Source organism: Pteropus alecto, unplaced genomic scaffold (assembly GCF_000325575.1).
Source record: "Pteropus alecto unplaced genomic scaffold, ASM32557v1 scaffold3, whole genome shotgun sequence".
Classification (NCBI taxonomy): domain Eukaryota; kingdom Metazoa; phylum Chordata; class Mammalia; order Chiroptera; family Pteropodidae; genus Pteropus; species Pteropus alecto.
The window spans coordinates 54,033,425-54,054,970 of record NW_006442484.1 but is presented as its reverse complement, the minus strand read 5'-3'; the positions used below and the strand labels follow the sequence as shown (position 1 = coordinate 54,054,970).

At 30.9% G+C, this 21,546-nt stretch overlaps 1 protein-coding gene across 1 annotated transcript in view; it reads left to right on the top strand.

Annotated features, from left to right (window-relative positions):
* The window catches only part of TFPI (tissue factor pathway inhibitor), a 53,638-nt gene extending 37,332 nt beyond the window's left edge, over positions 1 to 16,306 (top strand). The window contains exons 4-8 of the mRNA XM_006921273.2: positions 1,310 to 1,354; positions 3,720 to 3,896; positions 4,555 to 4,650; positions 15,364 to 15,543; positions 16,203 to 16,306. Coding sequence (XP_006921335.1) covers positions 1,310 to 1,354; positions 3,720 to 3,896; positions 4,555 to 4,650; positions 15,364 to 15,543; positions 16,203 to 16,306 — 602 coding nt within the window. The remainder of the gene's footprint in view (positions 1 to 1,309; positions 1,355 to 3,719; positions 3,897 to 4,554; positions 4,651 to 15,363; positions 15,544 to 16,202) is intronic.
* The last annotated feature ends 5,240 nt before the right edge of the window (positions 16,307 to 21,546 follow it).

Here is a 21,546-nt window from a genome sequence, read left to right as displayed (position 1 = left end):
GAAAGAAAGAGAGAAACAGGAACAAAGAGCAGATGAAAAGCAGAAAACAAATAGCTGGGAATTTTTACTGACCTATAATAATTACATTACTATTTAATGGTGTACTCGCTCCAATTAAAAGTCAGATATTAGACTTAATATAAAAAAGAACAAGAACTAACTACATGTTGTCTACAGGAAAGACATTTTAAAAATAAAGACACATGTTAAAAGTGAAGGAATGAAAAAAGGTATACTGTGCAAACACTAATAAGAATGATTAGTAAAAGTATACTATAGGACAAGAAACATTAACAGGAGAAAGGAAAAATATTGTATAAGAATAAGGGCCCATTAATCAAAAAGACATAACAATCCCCAATGTCTAAATAAAGATATGCTTCAATTACAGAACTTCAAAATTTTCAAAGAAAAAAACTGACAGAAATGAAAAGAGAAACAGATAATTCCTCAGTTTAGATTACATATTTTGACACTTTTTTTAGTAATTAATAAAACAAGTATACAGAAAATCAGTATGGATACAGAAGACTCGAACAACATTATCTACCAACTTAAAATACTTTATAAGCCAGAAATACATGGGTTATGGAATATATTGTGAGCTGAATAATAATAAAAACAGAATAAAGTCTGTGGGACATAGCTAAAGCAGTGCTTAGAGAGAAATTTCTAACTATAAATATTTATTAGAAAAATTAAAAGTTTAAGATCAATTTTTAAGAGTCATCCTCAAGGAACTAGAAAAAGAAGAGTAAATTAAATCCAGATGTCTTTTGCTTTATTTCTCTTCCGTACTTGGAAATAATAATGAAGCTTGTAATTGGGTTGAGACAATGAGGCGGGGAAAAGAATCAGGAAAAGAGATAATTCTGGATCTTTCCACCCCTATTCCTAATCCCCTATCGAAGTTATCTGTTTTTATAGGCAAAGTAAGCTGTTTGAGTTACTTTCATATTTCACATTATTTTATAAATAAATCACGTTATTTATAAAATATTTTGAAGAGCATACTTAGTTTACCACAAGTATTTTGAAGAGCGAACTTAGTTTACCATGAATTCTTATTTTTGTAAGTGTGTTAGAACTTTTAACATAGTTTTTGATACATTATTATGTTAAAATGAAGTGGGTTCATAATTATAATTAAAATATTTAATTTTTAGAGAAAATAAAAAGTAGTTATTGACATTCTTATAAGAATAATTTTAATGATAATGAAAACATTACCCTAGTTTGTAAAATTGAAATTCATAACATTATTTTATAAATTGATGTAATTGATACACATATATTGTTTTCCTTGCAGATTATCCAAAGAGGAGTGGTAGGAAAAAGACAACATTGCAAAAAGGTGAACATTCATTTGTGTGCTCATTAGTAAAATTCATGTAAGGCACTTACGAATTTAATTCTTAGGTTTTTCTGATGCAGGGTTCATTATAAATCCATGTGATCTTTGAAATGGTTTCTGTAGATGTAATGACAAATTAGAAAAAAAATGCATAATATTTGGTAGTGAAGGTTTTAAGCGCTGTATTAACTCTCATTCTATTTTGTATTAGATCAGTAACAACCCAGGGCCACACACATGCTATTTTAACACCTCCCAAATAGTAATTTAGACGTTGCTTGTCTTACTTTAGTTCTCTGATCTCTAATCCCTTGATAAGTTCAGCATTGTGTGGCTTTAGCAAATTTCATCCAATATTACCCTGAATAGATACATGTCTTTGAGTTGTCAACAATCATGAGCAAAAGCAGAGGTATTTAACAATAAACAATTGCTTTTGTCAATATTATTTAGTGTTTTAAATCAGATTCAATACAAATGTTACTTTATCTGCATAATAAGGGGCATGGGTTTTTTTGTTTGTTTGTTTTTGTTTTTGAAAATTTAAGATAATTGCTAAATATGCAACTTCAAATAAGTTAGTAGTGAAAATCATGTAACTTGTGTAAATTGGAATGTAGCTAAAAGTATGCATTCTATGTTACTTAGTTTTAACTTGGCATCAATTTAGAGCAAGGATTGTGTATGCACATTCAATATGAATTTACTTTATTTATTTGAGGAATATGGGGCATGAATTTCTTGATTTGTAACCCTAAATATTTTAAACTATCGGCCTACTCAGAAATATTTTGCAAGTGTGCAATTTCAACTTTGTCCCAAAATAAATTTATGTCCTAGAATGGGGCCTCATATAAATAATAGCAACTTCCAGATGTAGAATTTTTTAATTATACTTTTCAGCATAATTTGTTACTGTTTTATGTTGTTTATGTGCAAGAATTTTACCTATCCCCTTTTGTTGAATGTAGAATTCTTATATCCTTAAGATGATTTAAAATTTCCTAAGAAATATGTACTAAGACCAAAACAAATCCAAATGATAATAACTGAATATATTCTTTCTCTTACAAAAGAGTATTATACGAATTAAAGAACTGGGTTTTTTTCTTGTCCCAATAATAAGCTTATCTACAAATTGTTATTATGGGAATAATAATAACATTCATCTTGAAAAACAAGAGGCAATAAATAATAAAATAACTTTCAAATTGGTACTTTGAGAAGTTATAGAAAATAGATATTTTTACACCATATTAAAGTAGGTTGTTTTATTTAATAACAATTTTTCATTGAAGATCATTTTTTCTGCAGATTTGTAATTGTTGCAGAAATTATCATTATTAAGTACATGCTTTTTTTTTTATAGTAAAACACTTGTGATAGAACAGCCAATTACTTTAAGATGTAAAAGGATACTACGGATCATTTTTGCCACTATGGTGCCATAGTTACTGGGAGAAAAATGAAGAAATTGAAGCTTTCTCCACCCAAAATCTAAGCCCAAAGTCTTGAGATCATAATATTTTAAAAATAAGTTTAATTCTCTTATTTACAGAGTAGATGAAGTTGGAATGTGGATCACAGTAGCACAACTTCTGTGACAGCTGTGTTTAGCCTTGTTTGGACCACTAACAAAGAATGAGTATTAGACTTTCTCAAAAGCCTCTCCGATCCCTGAATATGTATTTCCTTTCAGCCTTTGCACTGTTGGAATCATTCCAATAACTGAAAGAAAATAAGAAACACAGTGGTGGGGATGTCATACCTTACATAGATATTAATTCCAGCATAAGAATTCAGGAACTTCTAAGAATAGCCATGAAAAGCTTCCATACCCCTCAAAATTTCTCCAATTTTTTTTTCATTGAAATTATTCTTATTGATGGAATACATTAATTACACTTTTCCCCTAATAAGAACCCCCACACCTAAAAATATGAAATATTTGTAAATCTTTCCTAAATGTGGATACACATAGCTTAATAAAAATAATTAAACCGGATTTTTGCCATATTTTATCCTTCCAAACCTAGGGTAAAATAACCCAATATTTTTTATTCTCTCAAATCATGAACTAGTTAATGCCCTGCTAATTTATTACAAGAAATTTAGAACTTGAAATTTCGTAGCAATGGTGTGCGATAATTGCATCTTCCCTATTCTAAATATTATAATAAATATAATAAATAACTTTAATATCATACAGCTATGGATAAAGAAATATTTTTACCTTTTATCTTTAACTTTTTCATGTTTACTCCTTAAATAACTTTAACATAACCATTTATTTATAAATTTAATAAAAATAATGAAACTATTCACAAAAAAGAATATTGCTTTCTAATACTTTTATAATTTCTAGAAAAGCCAGATTTCTGCTTTTTGGAAGAAGATGCTGGAATCTGTAGAGGTTATATTACTAGGTATTTTTATAACAATCAGTCAAGGCAGTGTGAACAGTTCAAGTACGGTGGGTGCCTTGGCAATCTAAACAACTTTGAATCTTTGGAAGAATGCAAGAACACCTGTGAGGATACATGTAAGTTTATTTCTCTTCTCATTTTACTTCATTTATAGGCATTTTTTAAAAAATAAAGCATCTTACAGGATGGTCAGGTTTACATACATTTTGTTTTAGCCATACAAATGAAGGTACATTTGTATTTATTAAATCTGATAGAAATTAGTCACTGTGTTCATTTTTTTTTTAAAGCAGATATTTAAGAAATCTAACTATAGTGAAAATTGTTTCCATAGATCTGACTCTGTATTTTTTAGGTTTCATTATTTAATATTCCTTCCTGAGAACACTGTAGTATAATTTAGGTACAAGAGTAGGACTATTGAAATCCTTAAGTTTATAACAATTTGTGGGCAAATAGTTTTTTGGAACATACCACCTAAAATCAATGTTTTATCTGACTATAAAATTTATTAAAGGAGTGACTTAAACATTAACTATTATCCTTTTTTTGATTAAGAACCACAGTTACTCATGGAAATATTACACATACACATACATGTATACATATATGTGTGTATGCACATATATAGTTTCTGTTCACTAATTTAACATAATAATGTGAATAAAATTTCTAGAAGTCTACTTGTCTTAACCAAACGACTATGCTTTGCTTTTGTATGTAATTATTAGCTTGTGACAGTGTCTCATATTTTACTTGGCTGTATATTTTCAGTGAATGATTTCCAGGTGGATGATTATAGAACCCAGCTTGATTCTGTGAATAATGACTCCTTGACTCCCCAGCCTACCAAACTTTCCAGCTTTTTGGGTAAGAATCTCATTTAAAAAAAATTGCTTCCAGAAAAAATATTATCAGGGCAACAATAAAAGTAGAATGTATATTAGAACTATGCTTTAAAGAAATTCTATTTTGTTGTTTAATAATAGATGTGCTGAATCACTGAGATTCAAAAAATGTAAGACATTTAATCCCATAAAATAGTTTTCCTAATCTATTTTAAAGTATGCTTTGAAGTAGGTCTTTGATTACATATCACATGAAATATTTCATGTGATATTTAACTCTATGCCAAATTTATTTTGTAAAATAATGTTATGAATTATCATCCTCAGTGTCTGAGAGTAAATCACTGTAATGGCAGCAGTTTGTCAAAGGCAGTCTGAAGTGCTCTTAAATTGAGCACAGCATTGGACAAGGTCTCTGAGTTAGTTATAGGACGATTCGAAATTTGTTGAATAACCATCTCCGGAGGTTATGTCACCCTGAAGAGAATTTTCTTTTGGACTTCTGCAGAACTCTTTTCTGGGCTCAATCCTGTAACATATTATTCAAATTTTAACAATCACATAGGAAATATGCCCACAAAATTATAGCTCTGGGAAAATAGTAAAAATACTGGAAAATATAAGCAGAAACCACAAATATCCTGGCAATTAAAAACAACCTGAAAAGCTAAAAATTAACAGGATAAATGTAAGGTCCTACCTAAATTAAAAAAAAAAAAAAGTCACGTGTTTTCATTCAGGAATTGGAGATTTTGCTTAGAAATAGACCATGTGAAAGTGTTAGATGTAAACTTGGCATGAGTTGAAAGCTTTCTGCGGCTATTAAAATTGCAATCTGTGGGTAAAAAGAGACATAGTGTCTGGGCCAGGGGTTCTCATCCTAGCCATGTGTTAGAGTGAGATGGAGTTCAGAATCAAAATGTCTTTGAGCATCTCTCTTTACAAGCAGAAAATAAGCAAGCAAGCAAACAGAAAACAAAACAAAACAAACCTCTGTCCAGGTGGATCTAAAGCACTGCAAATTGTTGACTAGAACTTATTCTTGAATGAGGGTTGTAAATGTCTAGCTCAGTCCCACACTGACCTGATCGTGTCGGTGGAATTTACTTCAGCCCCGAATGCCATAGCTTAGAAGTTACACAGAGAACTGGAAACATGTTAATAGAATGACTGGAAAGTGTAAGGAGACATGACAATCAAGAGCGAACATCATATACTCTCTCAGTACTTCAAACGTTGTCATGTGTAAGAATTAAGTTCTGTACAGTCATCACTCTCAGTCCTCTCCATTTCAACCCCGACCCCACCCTGCATCTCAATCCTTTCTTCTCTTCCCCAGCTCAGCCTAAGAATCAGGATCAATGCATGTAATCTAAAGTATAAATTTCTTTCTATAAAGTATTTATTTTTAATGTGAGATCTTAAAAAATGAATGGGTGCCTCAGGGATTAAATACTCTAAGTTGTAGTTATTTAAGCAGTGTTCTAACAGCACTTGAGATGTTATAAAGAGCATGCAAAATTTCAGTGGGAGTTGGACAATATAGCATATTCAAAATGTCTTGAGCTCCTTAGAATCTATAATGAGGGCAGTGAATTCAATACCAGATGAATCTGACTTTAATTATTAAACTTTGTAATAATAATAATAATGATGATGATGATAAGTATCATTGTAGTTTTTATTTATCTCTAAAATTAAGTAATTTCATTGCTTTGTTTCTTTGTGTCCTTTCAGCCCTGTGTTTTTCATTGACATTTTGTTTTATCCAGTTAAATATCACATGTTGAAATGCATCCTAAATCTTATTGCTGTGAAAGATGTAAAGTTCAAAATGACAAACATATTAATGGGTTTAAAGTATATTTGATACAGTATATATACAAATAAAAGAAATATGAAATCAGCTTTCAATACGTTTCAATATTTTTTGTGTGGGTTACTTTGCTAATTCAAATGGAGAGCTTCAGTCTTTATCATTAAAATGAGTAGAGTAGGTTAGGAAATAATTTTGCCTTGAAATTTTATAAAGCATTGTATAAAGATTATGATTTTGGGTGCAGGTACACTACCAACATAGAAAGGGGAAATAAAGAAAATAAGTGTGAGAAAGTAAATGAGTTTTAAATACTGACAAATGCCCACTCTAAGTTTCTATGTGTATGCACACTAAAAATGCAATAAATAAATTAATGGTTATAAGTGTAAATGATCAAGGAAGCAGTAAAAATTCACATGAATTTAAAAGGAAATAATATTAAGATGATTTTTATTTAAAATAATAGACATTTAAGAGATAATTCTTTTGTAGTAACTTTATATAAAATCAGAAATATGGTCTCCTTTATTTGTCTAGAACTATTTTATCATTTATTATACATATTTGCTTAAAATCTAAATTCCTCTAGCCAATTTAATCTCTTTTTCTCTTTCTCTGTAAGCATATATTTTCCTTTGTTTTGTAACCTAATTTAAAACATGAAATAATGTTGCAATAACTTCAATGAGAAGTTTGATTGGAAGGGTAGCTTAGAAGGTAAAAGGTGACAATAAAGCTTTGCCTCCATTCTTCCTATAACCTTCAGGATTCCTTGTCTGTCCCATCCGAGGTGCAGAAGGTGAGAATGAAACTATCATTCTCTGCTATCTAAGACCTAGGTGATGTCTTCTCAATGCTGTCAAGCAGCAGAATGTAGGAAGGCAATTATGCCCCCACACTTTCTATACCTAGATTAGTCCTCTACTTTGTCGAAGGGCTTTGGTCTATAAATGCACTTTTGATATTCCAGCTCTAAAATGATTACATCTGTCACTGCATACAATTATATTAATGTTCTATTAAAATTAAAAAATATACAGTTCTATATTTCTGTAAAAGCTTGTTCCAAGTTTTAGTAAATGTGTAAGGTTCTCTGTGGATATTAGGTTTTTTTGGAATGATATAATCCTTTAAGGTTTAGATTAGTTTACAGGAGTAATAATGCAACCCAAATACAAATAGAATAGCATTCGTTTAAATTTTTCCATTAAACAATAATCCTTATGTAGAGTATTTGAATAATTTGAATATTCCAAAAATATAGCTAAATTGCATTACTATTAAGTGAAATATCTATAAATATTTAATGTTTCTCTTTATCATGACACTAGAAAAGCATTTTAGCAGTTCTGTTCAATGTTACTAGAAAATGATTTGGTAATTCTTTTTTAATTGCTATTTATTCTTAACTGCCATAATATTGCAAATGAGTTTGAGAATTTTTTTTCCCAGTGAGCCCTCTTGACTCAAGAAAGTTGAATGCTTATAAGCACAACTAAGCTTTAATTTTCTCCTTTTATTTCCATGTTTTAATATTAATAGGCTACTTACGTGACCTCAAAGATTGAGCCTCTTTCTTAAAGAGATTTTTATAAAATGTTTTGTTAAGTATATCATTGTGCACAGATAAAAACAAGTTATTTGAGTTGAGAATACTGGCATGCAGAAGTATCATGGGGATTCAAAGGCAAAAGAGTTTTATTTGTATAATTTTTCTTTATCTTCATATTTTCAGCTTTCCAAACTTTCAGAATTTTGTCACCATTTTCTCAATTATTCCAGAATAGCACTTGGTAATCTCCTTTGATCACTTTTCTTCTAGTGAGTCATTAAATTCTATTGCTTTTATCAATGAAATGTCCATTTCTATCTTTTTAATTTTCAGTTGTACCTGTTTCATTCAGACCATAATCCTTCATGTGTAGATTACCTCAACGATCATATGTAATCCAAATTGAGACACTAATAAAAATAAAAGGGGGATGCTAAAAAAATCAGGTTATTTATCTACTTTAGATATGTATATATTGCCAGAAAATTTGGTTTGTAAAATTATATAAAAAATTGGATATGTAAAATGGTTTTATTTTAAAAATCTTTCAAAATCATATATATGTTAGGACATGTTATGCTGAAAAAAAATAAGCATGAACTAATTCTGACTCAGGGAAAACAGGTGGCATAGCGATAGAGAGATAATCAAGAGATCAAAAATAACTCAGATATTATGTATAATACATAATAAATATAATATATATAGTTAGCTGCATGCCACAGTTATCCACTAGCACTGTCAACAATTCTGAAAAGTCTCACTTTATCAACAGCCCACTTCCATAGTCCCAAAGAAATATCTTGTTTTTCATAATGTGCTCTCAGACCACGAAGCACAGGAACTTCTCTTATAATCTACACATGCCTGCATGGTGAATCTGGTGCTTCATATGCTGATTTTCTGACAAGTTGGCTTTCTAAAAATAGATAACAACTTGTGAAGAGGATTCATCAGACCTTCTTCCTGGCAGGAGAGCTGGTGAGAAACAAAAATATAGCACTTCATTTCTGCCAAGATTGCTGCCATCCAAATACAGTCACTCTAGGTGACCACTGACTACTTTTGCTAATCCCTTCCTTCCTGGACCATATCTGGTTTTAACAAGGATAAATTTTTTGCCCCAGTCATAAGATTCCTCCAGATAAGTATTTCTAAAACTCAAATAATATAAACATACCTTTAAAAAAAAACCACAGACTTCCCATTTGTAAACCAAGTTATTTTGAATAACTAATTTTATATGAACATGTAAAATAGTAGGAATCAACTTCTTATGACTGTGACCATATACAACTATAAATCAAAATTTATCCACCAATGAATACAAATACAAACTAATAAGTTAATAATTCTAATTTGATGGCACATGTTTTTTGCTAAAACAAATATTCCTATTATAATATAAATTTGGTTTTGACTACTTCAAGGCAGTTTAGCAGTGAGGCAGGAATAGATTAGAAAAGCCCATGTGTTGTATGTAATCCTACAACTGCCCTTTCTCTTCTGGAATACTGGAAAATCTTTGCAAGAATGAATTTGAGAAGCATTGCTATAAAGTGTGTTGATTAAGAAAATCCCGACTCTTTCTTTTCTAGGGACATCTCTCTTTTCTGTCACATCCTAAGGACATTAAATGGACCTGAATGGCCAGTACAATGATCACAGAATGATCACAGAATGCATAAAAGCCAGGAACTTTGGTCTGTTATTTCTAGAATCAGTCTAGGTTTAAAATGCTGTCCCAGTAATTCTTGCTTTCAAATATTCGAGCTCTCTGAATACTGTTTGGCTTCTTTCCAGCCACCTTGTTTGATGAGTTATTTTGATTACATATCTTTCTTCTGTTCAAACATGATAAATTCCAGCTTTATGTATGTAACTAAGTATAAGAAGCATCTAAGACATTCTGAGCTACAAAGAAGAGAAAATTGGGGGAGTGGATCGTGACAACTTCACTTTACCTGATAATTATTAAAATATCTTTGCTCAGTTATTTTTATTTTCTAGTTAGTTTTCAGATGACATATCAGAGTAGTTAAGATCATTGGCTTTATGGGCAGAAAGATGTGGATTTAATATCCAATTCTGCTGTTTGACTGACTCTGTGGCCTTGAAAAAATTATAGAACTCTCAGCCTCAGGTTCCTCATTTGTTATATAAAAGATTTGTGAAGATTGTGATGACATATATAAAAATTTTAACCTAGTGTTTAGAACAACCCAATAAATATCTACTAGTTTTTCTTCTTCCTTTTCAATATGTCAAGGCTTCCCTGTTTAGGCATTTTTTCTTGTGGTCTATTCCCCTAAGACCTTTCAGTTTCAAATGCCTCAGTAGCCTACCTTCTACATGTCATACTCAGCTAAGTGGCCCCATACACAAACAAAAAGTTCCATAGTAATCATTTTTCAATTCCCTGCCCTCTTTTCTTTTCTACATGAAATGTCAGTTTCTGCTCATTTAACACCATTTCTCCCTTGTTAATGAATGAAGATACATGCTTTTCCTGCAGTACAGATTTACTACATGTAAATAGCCAATTTATAGGTGATAGGTTTACCATTCATTCCTAATCAGAAACAGATCTCAATGTCTAACCTTTCCTTTATGACACCTGCACACTGGAATCACTATAAAAATATTTTTATTATATAGTATTACATAATTACTTAATAATATATTATCAATAATAAATTATTTAATAATAAATTATTTCTAATATTTATTATATAATATATTGTATTATATAATTTGAGCATTATAATTGTATACAACTTGAAAAAAATAGAAAAGTAGAAAAAAGAATATCAGCCACACTTCCATTACACAGAGATGATCACTGTCAACATTTTAGCATATTCATTTACTATTTATTTGCTTTTTTAAAATTTCTTTGTTATTATTGTTTTCTAGATGATCACAAAGTAAATAAAATGTAAGACTGGAAGTAGCTTCTGGAGCATCCCTAACAGTGTAGAATAAGCTCAGCATAAAATAATCTATTTTGTAGAGCTGTAATCCAGCAAACTGTTAAGCTTGGTACCTGCTAAAATCATCTTTATAGTAATTATCTTTCCCATTTATTGTATTCTTTCTCAGCTTTTGGCCCAATAGATAGCATATACCATTTCTATTCCCATTTTTCTGTGTGTTTGCATATGTATCTTTGTGTTTGTATATGGATATATGTGTATGTATGTGTTTAAGCTTGGTGTGTTGACACAAAAAGATAAATTATCATATTTTATTGATTCTAAGATGCATATTTTTCTACATTTTAACATTGTTTAAACCATGATGAAGCTTACAGCTGGTAGTGTGTAATAGTGCAGTTGTGTAGTTTTTTCCCTTTCTTTACAAGCAGTGCATAAAATAACTGTGCATCTTAAAATCAATAGCAACTTAGATTCTACATAAATTATATTTTGTAGATTTGAGGAGCTATGAGCAATTACTAGTTCTATATAGTACCCTTCTACTTTTGTGGGTATGAGAAGAGGAAAAAAAAGCAATAAATAGTAAAAAAATACATTGCAGTAAGGTCCATATTTTGTTAAAAAATATTTAGGCACTTTTAAACACCTATGTAGAAATATAAATTTATATAATTAGAAAATAAAAATCTTTATATTTTTCTTCACTATGAAATGATGGGAAAAAAGAATTTGGTATTTAAAGGAAAGATTTGTTAATCAATTCCCTAAAAGAGTCTCAGAAGACAAAAAATAATTGACTTACCAGGTCACTAAGTGGTTCATAAAGCCTAATTTGATCGGTAACATAAAAACCTAAATAAGAATGTAAACTGGGAACATTAAGACAGCACAGTAAAGATTCAAAGTGAGTATAAAATTCAAAAGTTTACTGTATAAGTTTTAAAGAAAATTCACATAAGCCACTCCGCATATAAAACTGACTTTGAAGCGCTACCTTACAGTTTAGCAGTCATACTAGATGATGGCAGTTCCTGGCAGAAAATAAATGGATCCTGAATTTTGAAACCTATCATAGATCCTCTAAATGGAAACTGCCCAACTTATTATTAATGGCAAGATCAAGACAGAATGCATTTGGTTATTAAAGTCCCTTTGGAAAATGAACAGACGTCAGGTTAGTGTTTTTGGTTTTTTTTTATTCTATCTTAAATTTTTTGTGATTATAATCTAGACCCCAAAACTCACATGTACAACTACTTCAAAACCTTTATATTTTCTTTCATTGTAGATATCCAAGTCTGGATTTTGAATAGGTGAGTGCCTATGTTTATCTAGAATAAATATGTTACTTGAAAACAGTCAAACTTATCTCTTCAGGAGGGGCAAAAAAATTTAATTTCCTCACCTTTGAAGATTGAACAAAATGATAATCAAGGACTTAGAAAATTTTAGAGTTAAAATGTCCTTAAGAAACCATCTGCTTCATTAATTTACTTCTGCTGTTGTTTATGCTAGAGTGACTCAATAATAGTCTTCCTGCTTAGAGTTAAAATGATATGAGGAGAAATGGATTAGTTTACATATGTGGTATAATTCATGTTTTAAAGAGTAATGGCCTTATAAAGGCACCCCAACTGATGATAATTTATCACTTTATTAAAACCTTTTAAATGTTAACTATATATAATACAACATCCTTAATAATTCACTTCAAATTTTAACCCACTATCAAAATATTATTTCTAGTGTTAGAAACCTCAATATTGATCTGGGTCAAGGTGAGTTGTTTTTGATGATCTGTGTAGGTAGTGATTAAAATTAGGGCAATCAAAGTGAGATAGACAAACAGTCATGAATAGACATCCTCTGAATAGAAGCAGGTATATGGGATAATACAAGCCAGTGCACCAGATCCTATCCTGTCAGAAGCAGCATGCCAGATACCTTCTGATTCAGAAGTCACAAAAACAATTTCAGGTAGAAATTGTCTAATGCCTGGAACAATCTAGTTAGTAGTGAAATTCTCTCTGATGGCATCTGTGCTGGTCAACTGTCTGTTTTCTCTCAAACAAATCCCCTGCCTTCTTTTTGCCCTGTTCCACATTATAGGGAAACTCTCTTGGTTTCTGAGTAGATCTGTTCAGTAGCAAAATTGTCAGAATACTGGGTTGCCAAAGGAAGACAGAATCTAGGGTACATCTCTCCGCCACCCACCATGGTTTCGGAGAGCCGCATTTTTTCTTCTAGGTTTTACCTGGTGTTCCAGGCTCCTGGCCTATATCAGAGGCTCATCCTTTGTTATTTTTAGTCAAGGAACTATAGCCCCAGATGTACCAAACTAATTTGTCCTCACTTTGAAAAAGCCTTGATTTTGTAATGGGGCCAAGTTTACTATAGGTTGCGTTTTACATGAAAAGAAGGTTGAATTTGCTCCCTCTCATCAGAAAACTCTTCAGAAATAAGTAACTTTAGACAGGGCATTGTTATGAAGACATGACTAACATATGTAAAGAAGTTTTTAACTTATATATAATTATGTCTACGTTTATTAACTGCAACTTACTATGGACTAATACATTTTAAGTACAAAATACTAAAAACTGAAATAGATGTATAAACCATGTTATTTCATCACACACATTTGCTATGAAACATCTATAGGTGCTTGCTGAGAATAAAAAAAAAATAGCAATTTCCTCTGTCTTTTTTTCTGTTTCTCAAGTAAGACTAATTGCTTATAGGGTATTTCTTTTATTTCTGAACATAGGTGATGACTTTGGAAGCTCATGGAGATAGAAGTGATATAATCATTTCATATCCTAGGCTGTGGGTTGATGACAGTCCATAGCACACACATTGGAAAAGTTTACACAATAGTAGGGCTCGATTACAATATATCTCTCTTAGACTGTTAGAAAAATCATCTTACATAAAACCATTGTTGGTGACAGGAGACTTTTTATATTTTCACAATGTTTATAGACCTAGTGAAAGACCTAAGTAAAACTTAATATTCTTTATGTGATTACAGTTCTTGAATTTTGACACAGAATATCACTTTTCTAAAATGTCTTCTCATATATTCTTCCCATAGTATTCTCACTCTTTCTTTCATAATTTTCAGAATTTTTCTATTACATGAGCCATTGTATCAAGATACTCTAATCTTTATTTAAATATCTGTAAGGCAGAAGTTCGTAAAAATATATATATATCGAGTTAATTTTTTTTTTCATTTTTTTTCCAAATTGTTTTATCTTATTTTTTCTTTTATGGTCTGTTCATCTGGGGTTCACTTGCCATCAGATAGCTTCTTGCTTTCTGCACAGCCTATTTGCCTTCATTGGCTACAGCATGCCTCAAAATTCTATTTTTGGTCAATGCTGAATGTTTAGTAAATCCCCTTTGCATTTGCTGACCCACATCTTAACCTTTGGCAAAGCCACTAAAGTTTTCTTATACTGATTTCTCAATAGCTACCAACGTACCTGCAATATTGGTTTGCTAATAATATCAAGCAGTTTAGCTCTGCTATTAAAGAGTACCAGCGTCCCTTCACTGACAAGAATTCCCAAAGGCACTAAATACTACCATTGGGTTGAACCTATTTCTCTGCTTTGCCTTAAGGAAAAGGGTGTCCCTTTTGTTTTCCTAGTTGCATTTTTATCTTCTGTTTTTGAAAGTACTTACTCTCATTGATAGACCAGCCTATTTGTCTGGTTTAAACATGTAAGTATTTTATTTTCTGGCTTTTTAGTAATATTCTTTCTTTTGCAAAAACTTCTAACTCATCTAGAACTCATGCTTCAATTTATGAGAAAACTTTATTATTAAGTAATACCATCTTTTTCTGGGCTCATTCTCTGAAGCTTAGTTATAACTTTCTACATCTGAATTCCTGCACTTTAAATTGTGATTATGTTACACCATTCAGAACTTTTTTAGTCAAGAAAAGAAACTCTTCCTTAGCTTTAGTATTTGTGTTGGACAATGAATAAGGATTTTACTCATCAGAATTTTTTTAAAAATTTGAACATTCATGAACAAATGATATGTAAACCATAGTCTTTTTAATGTATATTGTTAACAGATTTTCAGAAGTTAAATTGTTAAATAGTGTTTTTTTTTTGTTTTTTTTTTTTTTACGTACTAGTTTTCTCATATAAAGCGTAATCATAGAACTTTCCTTTAGCAAATGTATCTGCATTTTTATTTATTGGAGAAAGGTCTCCGTATAGCAGATGCTTAGAGATTGGTTAAGCATTTTTGTGGAACTGAAATACATAAATTTTACAATGTACTACTTTTATTCATTCAGATTACTGTTTTACATAAACATACCCCAAGACTAACCTATAAACAATAATATGAAAGTCTCAGATTAACTATTACATATGACCTGCCATGTTTTCTTCATGTTTTTAGACTATTACGGCCCCTCCTGGTGTCTGACCCCAGCAGACAGAGGACTGTGTCATGCCAACGAGAGCAGATTCTACTACAATTCAATTATTGGGAAATGCCGCCCATTTAAGTACAGTGGATGTGGAGGGAACGAGAACAATTTTACCTCTAAAAATGCATGTCTTAAGGCTTGTAAAAAAGGTATAGAAGACATTCTGCTCATTAATTCACTAGTGTTTAAGAAAGTGATTGTAATTATAAATGAATTTTAATCTATGAAAAATATCATGGAATTATTTCTATTTATTATAAGAAACAAAATGTTTAGCTAATTAATGCCCCCTTTTCAACTACATTTAGATAATATTGCTGGATATGTTAGCTGCAATTCCTCTTAATTTGTCTTCATAGGAAAATAATTTTAAACATATCAGTTTATTCTTTTAATATTTACTTTTAATATTTACTAAGCTTTCATTTTAAGAGATTATACCAAGATATATTTAAGCTTTCTTGTAATGCATGAAATTATGTATTAATTTTCTTCTGAATATGAAAATGATGTATGTTTACAGAATAGCAACATGTAAATTCCACCAATCATATACAGCCAAGTGTTCATATTTTTGATAAAATGATCATGAATTCCTCACTAAAAATAATAAAAATCAACAACATGTTCATCCGTTTTTGCTAACTCATATGTGCAAAGTGACTTTCTTAGAAATGGGTTGCTCTGTACAAAGACATAAACAAATTAAAGCCTTTTAAACATTAAAAGATAAAGCAAGGAAATTTTAAATGAAATAACACAATAAAACATTTTATCATGCATAAATTTGTTTCTCTTCCTTTTACAGGTTTCATCCAAAGAATATCAAAAGGAGGGTTAATTAAAACCAAAAGAAAAAAAAAGAAGTCAGTGAAAATAGTATACGAAAAAGTTTTTGTTAAAAAGATATAAATGTGTTATATTATTACAACATTAATTCTACTAAATATTTAGATGAAGCTTTTCACCATGATTTTTATTTTTCTTTCCTAAATTTTTTTAAATTAATATTTTCATGAATTTCCTATGCATATATTACCTGCTATTAATACATTTGCATCAACGTTCCTTTTCTAATCTAGTAAAATTGCTTATTCTAGGGCTATAATTTATTAACTGATCACTATGAATTTATATATTTTCTTGATCCTTTCCTAACTATTTACCATTTCACTGCAAATTATCAGACTGCTAACCACATCAAATCAGTTCGTTTTTGCATTTGGTGATCATCTATTTGATAATATATAGTCACTCACTTGTTTTGATCACATATTTGATGATCTCCTTTATAGACTATGCCCAGATTTAAAAATACAGCTATTTGAAAACAAGCACTTTGGGGTTTTCGCATCTAAAATGGTGATAACATTTTTCTGATAAAGATCACCCAATTATGTATTTGGAAAGAGTTGAGAATAGCAGAATTCTATCACATGCCTCTCTCCTTAGGCGTACTTTTTTCCTTTTGCATTAACCACTTCTTCAATGGATCTTGAGCCAAACCATATTTGAACAAAGAATCAATTCTGTGTCATGTGCCTGTCTGCTTTTGCTGTATTTAGCTTTTTTGTTTGTTTGCTAATAGTCTGCTATATCAATAAAGATGGTTGAATAATTGTGTGTTAAATACAGATCATGATAAGAAGAAACTTAGTGGGAAAGGGAAGTTTTTAATGACAATTTAAAGGAAATTCTGTTTATGTACTTTCTAATCTTTTTGTTTGAAAAATTTTCTCTTACCAAAAACATCAAGAAGATTTAAACTCCCTGAAATCTATTCATTTATCATTAGGCTTCGCATACAATGCAACCAGTAATTCATGCTTAAAAGAAAAAAAAAAAGGCATGTTATTTCTATAGAAGGGGAAAAGAAAATTATCAGAAAGAAAAATTCTACTAGAAAATTCATGCACTGTTCACTGTCAGGGTTTTTAACCAACATTTCTCTGGAGTTAATCCACTGTATCCAGATCTATACTTTTCCTTCTCAGTTGAGCCATGTGCAGTCTGACATTCAACAGCCTCATAGACATTTCAGTTTCTATACTGTTCACCTAAAATTTCACATTTTAAACTTGTCATCTGGAAACAACTAACCACTTCACCCATTTAGTTTAGCTTAATAACTACTCTCTAGCAACAGTATTATAATTCTCCCTATTCCCTCATATACTACATCTAATCAGTCTCCAAACACTATTGTTTCCTTTTACGTGAAGTTCATCCAACTCCCAGGCTTTTTACTTCTACTGTAGTCTTCACTTCAGTATTGATAATTCCTAAGAATTAATTCAGTATATTTCTCTACCACTCAAAATCCTTCAAGGACTATTTGACACTTAACCCCACCCCACACCCTACAATTTAATATATATTTAGACTATTTGGATTTACCTACACCACCATCTTTCATGACTTTTTCAATTTGGTTAAAGGGTATTCACTATTCACTGACCATATCTTTAATTACTAAGCTTATTCATGTTGATCTCCTATTTAAAAATCTGATCTCCTCCAGACCATTCATCTGAAGTCAGGGTCCAGCTGATGTGAGCTACATGATCACTATGTTTTAAGACAAACTATGAAAAGTCCTAACATACAGTTACTAATTATTTTCATCCTATGGCATAAAAATTATATCATTACAAAATAATGTCAACTTGTTCACTTAAGAAAAATTTTACATCTTGATTTCAAATAGTAAACTGCGTCTTTGCTCTGGAACTTGAAACTTTCAGAAATCAAAATCCCTTGTGAACTATGTTCTCTTGCCATGTATACATGGATGGCAACAGCTTTAAGTAACAGAAAGGTCTCCTAAGGTTGAGAGGCAAGGTGTCATCAAGGATGTATAAACAGCACCTTGGTGAGTTGATTAATTGTTTTCCCAAACAACCATTCAAAGTTCACTAATTAGTCAATAAGACATACATTGAGATGGTTTACAATGTTTAATGCATGTGAATATCATTTTTACTGTGCTTTTAAATAATAAGCCCTCTGGTGGTATTGTCTTGCTTTGTTTTGCATACTCAAATGCATCTAGCTGTAAATTTATATAGAATTACATTACGGCATGTATGTGTATTTACCTACTTTGTTTGTTCTCTATTCAAAGTTAAAAGATCATGCTGAAAACTGCTCAAATGATTTTATATGATTTTATTTTTTACATCATAAAAAATAAAATATATTATCTTGAATAATAAAATGTAATTATTGTACCTATGAAATTTCTACTTCAGAAAAATTTACTGTTCTTTAGTTATCATACAGATAAAAAGTCCAAACATAATTTGTACCTTCTTTAATTAGAATTTGCTAATAATTCCCATTCAATTACAAATGTGCATCTATGTATTATGATTTCTTATTTGTGAAATTAGTATACTGTCTTATTATATATATATTCTACATTAACTCTATTCCTTAGGCAATTCTACCAGTCATCTCATATATAATTGCATAAATATGAAATACATATTTAAGTATATATCATATAACTATACCTTATATAAAAGACTTTCAATCCTGACTATTAAAGTGAGCCTGGCTCATCTCTATACTAAAAAAAAGGAAGAAAATGACACTAAAGTAGCCCTGTTTAGGAGACTTACTGAAATTTTTTTTATCAGTTGTACCTGCTTTTCTACGATTTTTATGAAATTCACATTTGTAATTAGCTTTTTCAACTTTTGACTTTCAATTCTTTCTCAAGAACTTTAGCATAGGTCTACCTTACTTGTTTTTCCTATATGCTGCTATGCAGAACAGGAAACTGATCTTATCAGTCTCTCAGGCCCATTCTCTGAACTACTCTAATCAAATAGGTGGTTCAGACCACTTTTAAAGGGTACAGTAATATCTTGTATTCATTTTAAGAGGGAGAGGGAAGAGGAAGAAGGGAAAAGGGAGGAGTTATTCAGACCACTTTTAAAGGGTACAGTAATATCTTGTAATTCATTTTAAGAGGGAGAGGGAAGAGGAAGGGAAAAGGGAGGAGTTTGCAGGCATTTAATCATATAATACTATGAAATAGAGCATCAGGACAGTGAATATAATTTCATCATCAATTTGCTCACAGATGAGAAAATATCTGGCTCAAACAGTCTAAAACAAAACAAAGATATACTTGAGCACAGAACTGAAAAAGGCCAGAGGTTTTCAACTTCAGTATGGATAGATTCAGGGCCTCATATTGTCACCAAAACTCGTTTATCTTCACCCTTGATTCTGCTTCCCAACATTTTCTGCCTTTACTAATTTCACAAGATTTCAAGATACTTCTTGAATTTAAGGCACATATCCTTTCAGGGGAATATTTTCTAGAAAAGGTTGTACTTTCTTACCTCAAAGAATTGAAGACCTGGCCTCAGGCATAATCCATAATCCATGACAGAAATAATTGATTGGCTGGACTTCATTAAATTAAAAACTTCTGCTCTGCAAAAGACAATATCAAGAGATTGGAAGACAAACCACAGATGGGGAGAAAATATTTGCAAAAGACACATCTGATAAAGAACTATTATCCAAAATATACAAAACAAAAAACGAAAAACAAAAAAACAAAACACGTAAAAGTCAATAATAAAAAAAAAAAGCTATTAAAAAGTGTGTTAAAGTCCTTAACAGACACCTCACCAAAGAAGATACACAGATGGCAAATAAGCATATGAAAAGATGCTCCATCCATATCATTTGTCAACAGGAAAATGCAAATTAAAACAATGAGAGCTACTACTACACACCTATGTTTAAAATCAGGTAAACTGACACCACAAATGCTGGTGAAAATGTGAAGCAAGAGCAACTCATTTATTGCTGGTGGGAATGTAAAATGGTGCAGCCACTTTGGAAGATAGTTTGGCAGTTTCTCACAAAACTAAATATACTCTTACTATACCATCCAGCAATCACACTCCTTGGTATTTACCTGAAAGATTTGAAAGTTTATATCTACATAAAAACCTGAATGTTTATAGCAACTTTATTCATAATTGCCCAACCTTGGAAGCAACCAAAATGTTCTTCAGTGAGTGAATGAGTAAATAAACTGTGATATATCTAGACAATGGAATAGTATTCAGTGTCAAAAAGAAATGAGCAACCTAGCCATGAAAAGACATGGAATCTTAATGTACATTATTAAGTGAAAGGAGCCAATTTGGAAAGGCTACATATTGTATGACTTCAACTATATGACATTCTGGAAAAGGCAAAGCTATGGAGACAATAAAAGATCAGTAATTGCCAAGGACTTGGGTAAAGGGGATAAATAAGTGGAACACAAAAGAGTTTCAGGGGCAGTGAAAATACTCAATATCATACTATGGTGCTGGATAAATGTCATACTTTTGTCCAAACCCACAGAGTGTACAACAGCAAAACGAACTCTAATGTGAACTATGAACTTTGTGAGATCATGATGTGTCAATGTATGTTTATCAACTGTAACAACTGTAGCACTCTAGTGGCAGGTGTTCATAACGGGAGAGGCTATGCATATGTGTCATGGTAGAGGATATATGGGAAAACTCCATTCTTTCTCTTCAATTTACTATGAACCTAAACTGCTCTAAAAATATTGTTATAATTTTTTTAAAATCCTGATCGCAATATCTATGACCCAAATATCTTTTGGCCAGCTTTGACCCAAACATAATGTTTTGAGGAATGTGACTTTTGGATTGACCAGTTTGATTCACAAATCCATTCCCAGATATACAATTAGTATAAGCACTATCTGAAATTTGTAATCTGGCTGGGCTGGGACTAGAGTGAGGCAAGTGAGGTACTTGCCTTGGGCACAAAATTTGAGGGGACATAAAAAATTTGAATAACTGAGATAATATTGTACTGCAGTATTTTTTTTAAATCAATAATAAAACAAAATCCATAATGAAGAAAATTTCTCATTTTTACTATTGAGACAGAAAAAGAACTCAGTTTTAAAAATTTATCGTAACCCTTATAATTAGCATTTACAAAGAAAGAAAACAAGAACACTAGACTATAAAACAGATGTTATAAAATAAACTTTTTTTTAAATGAAGAAGTAAAAGAAAAACTGAAGAAAATCTTTAAGCTATTGAAACAAAAGCCACAGGGGAAAAAACTGGGGTGGAAAAAAATAAGAAAATGAG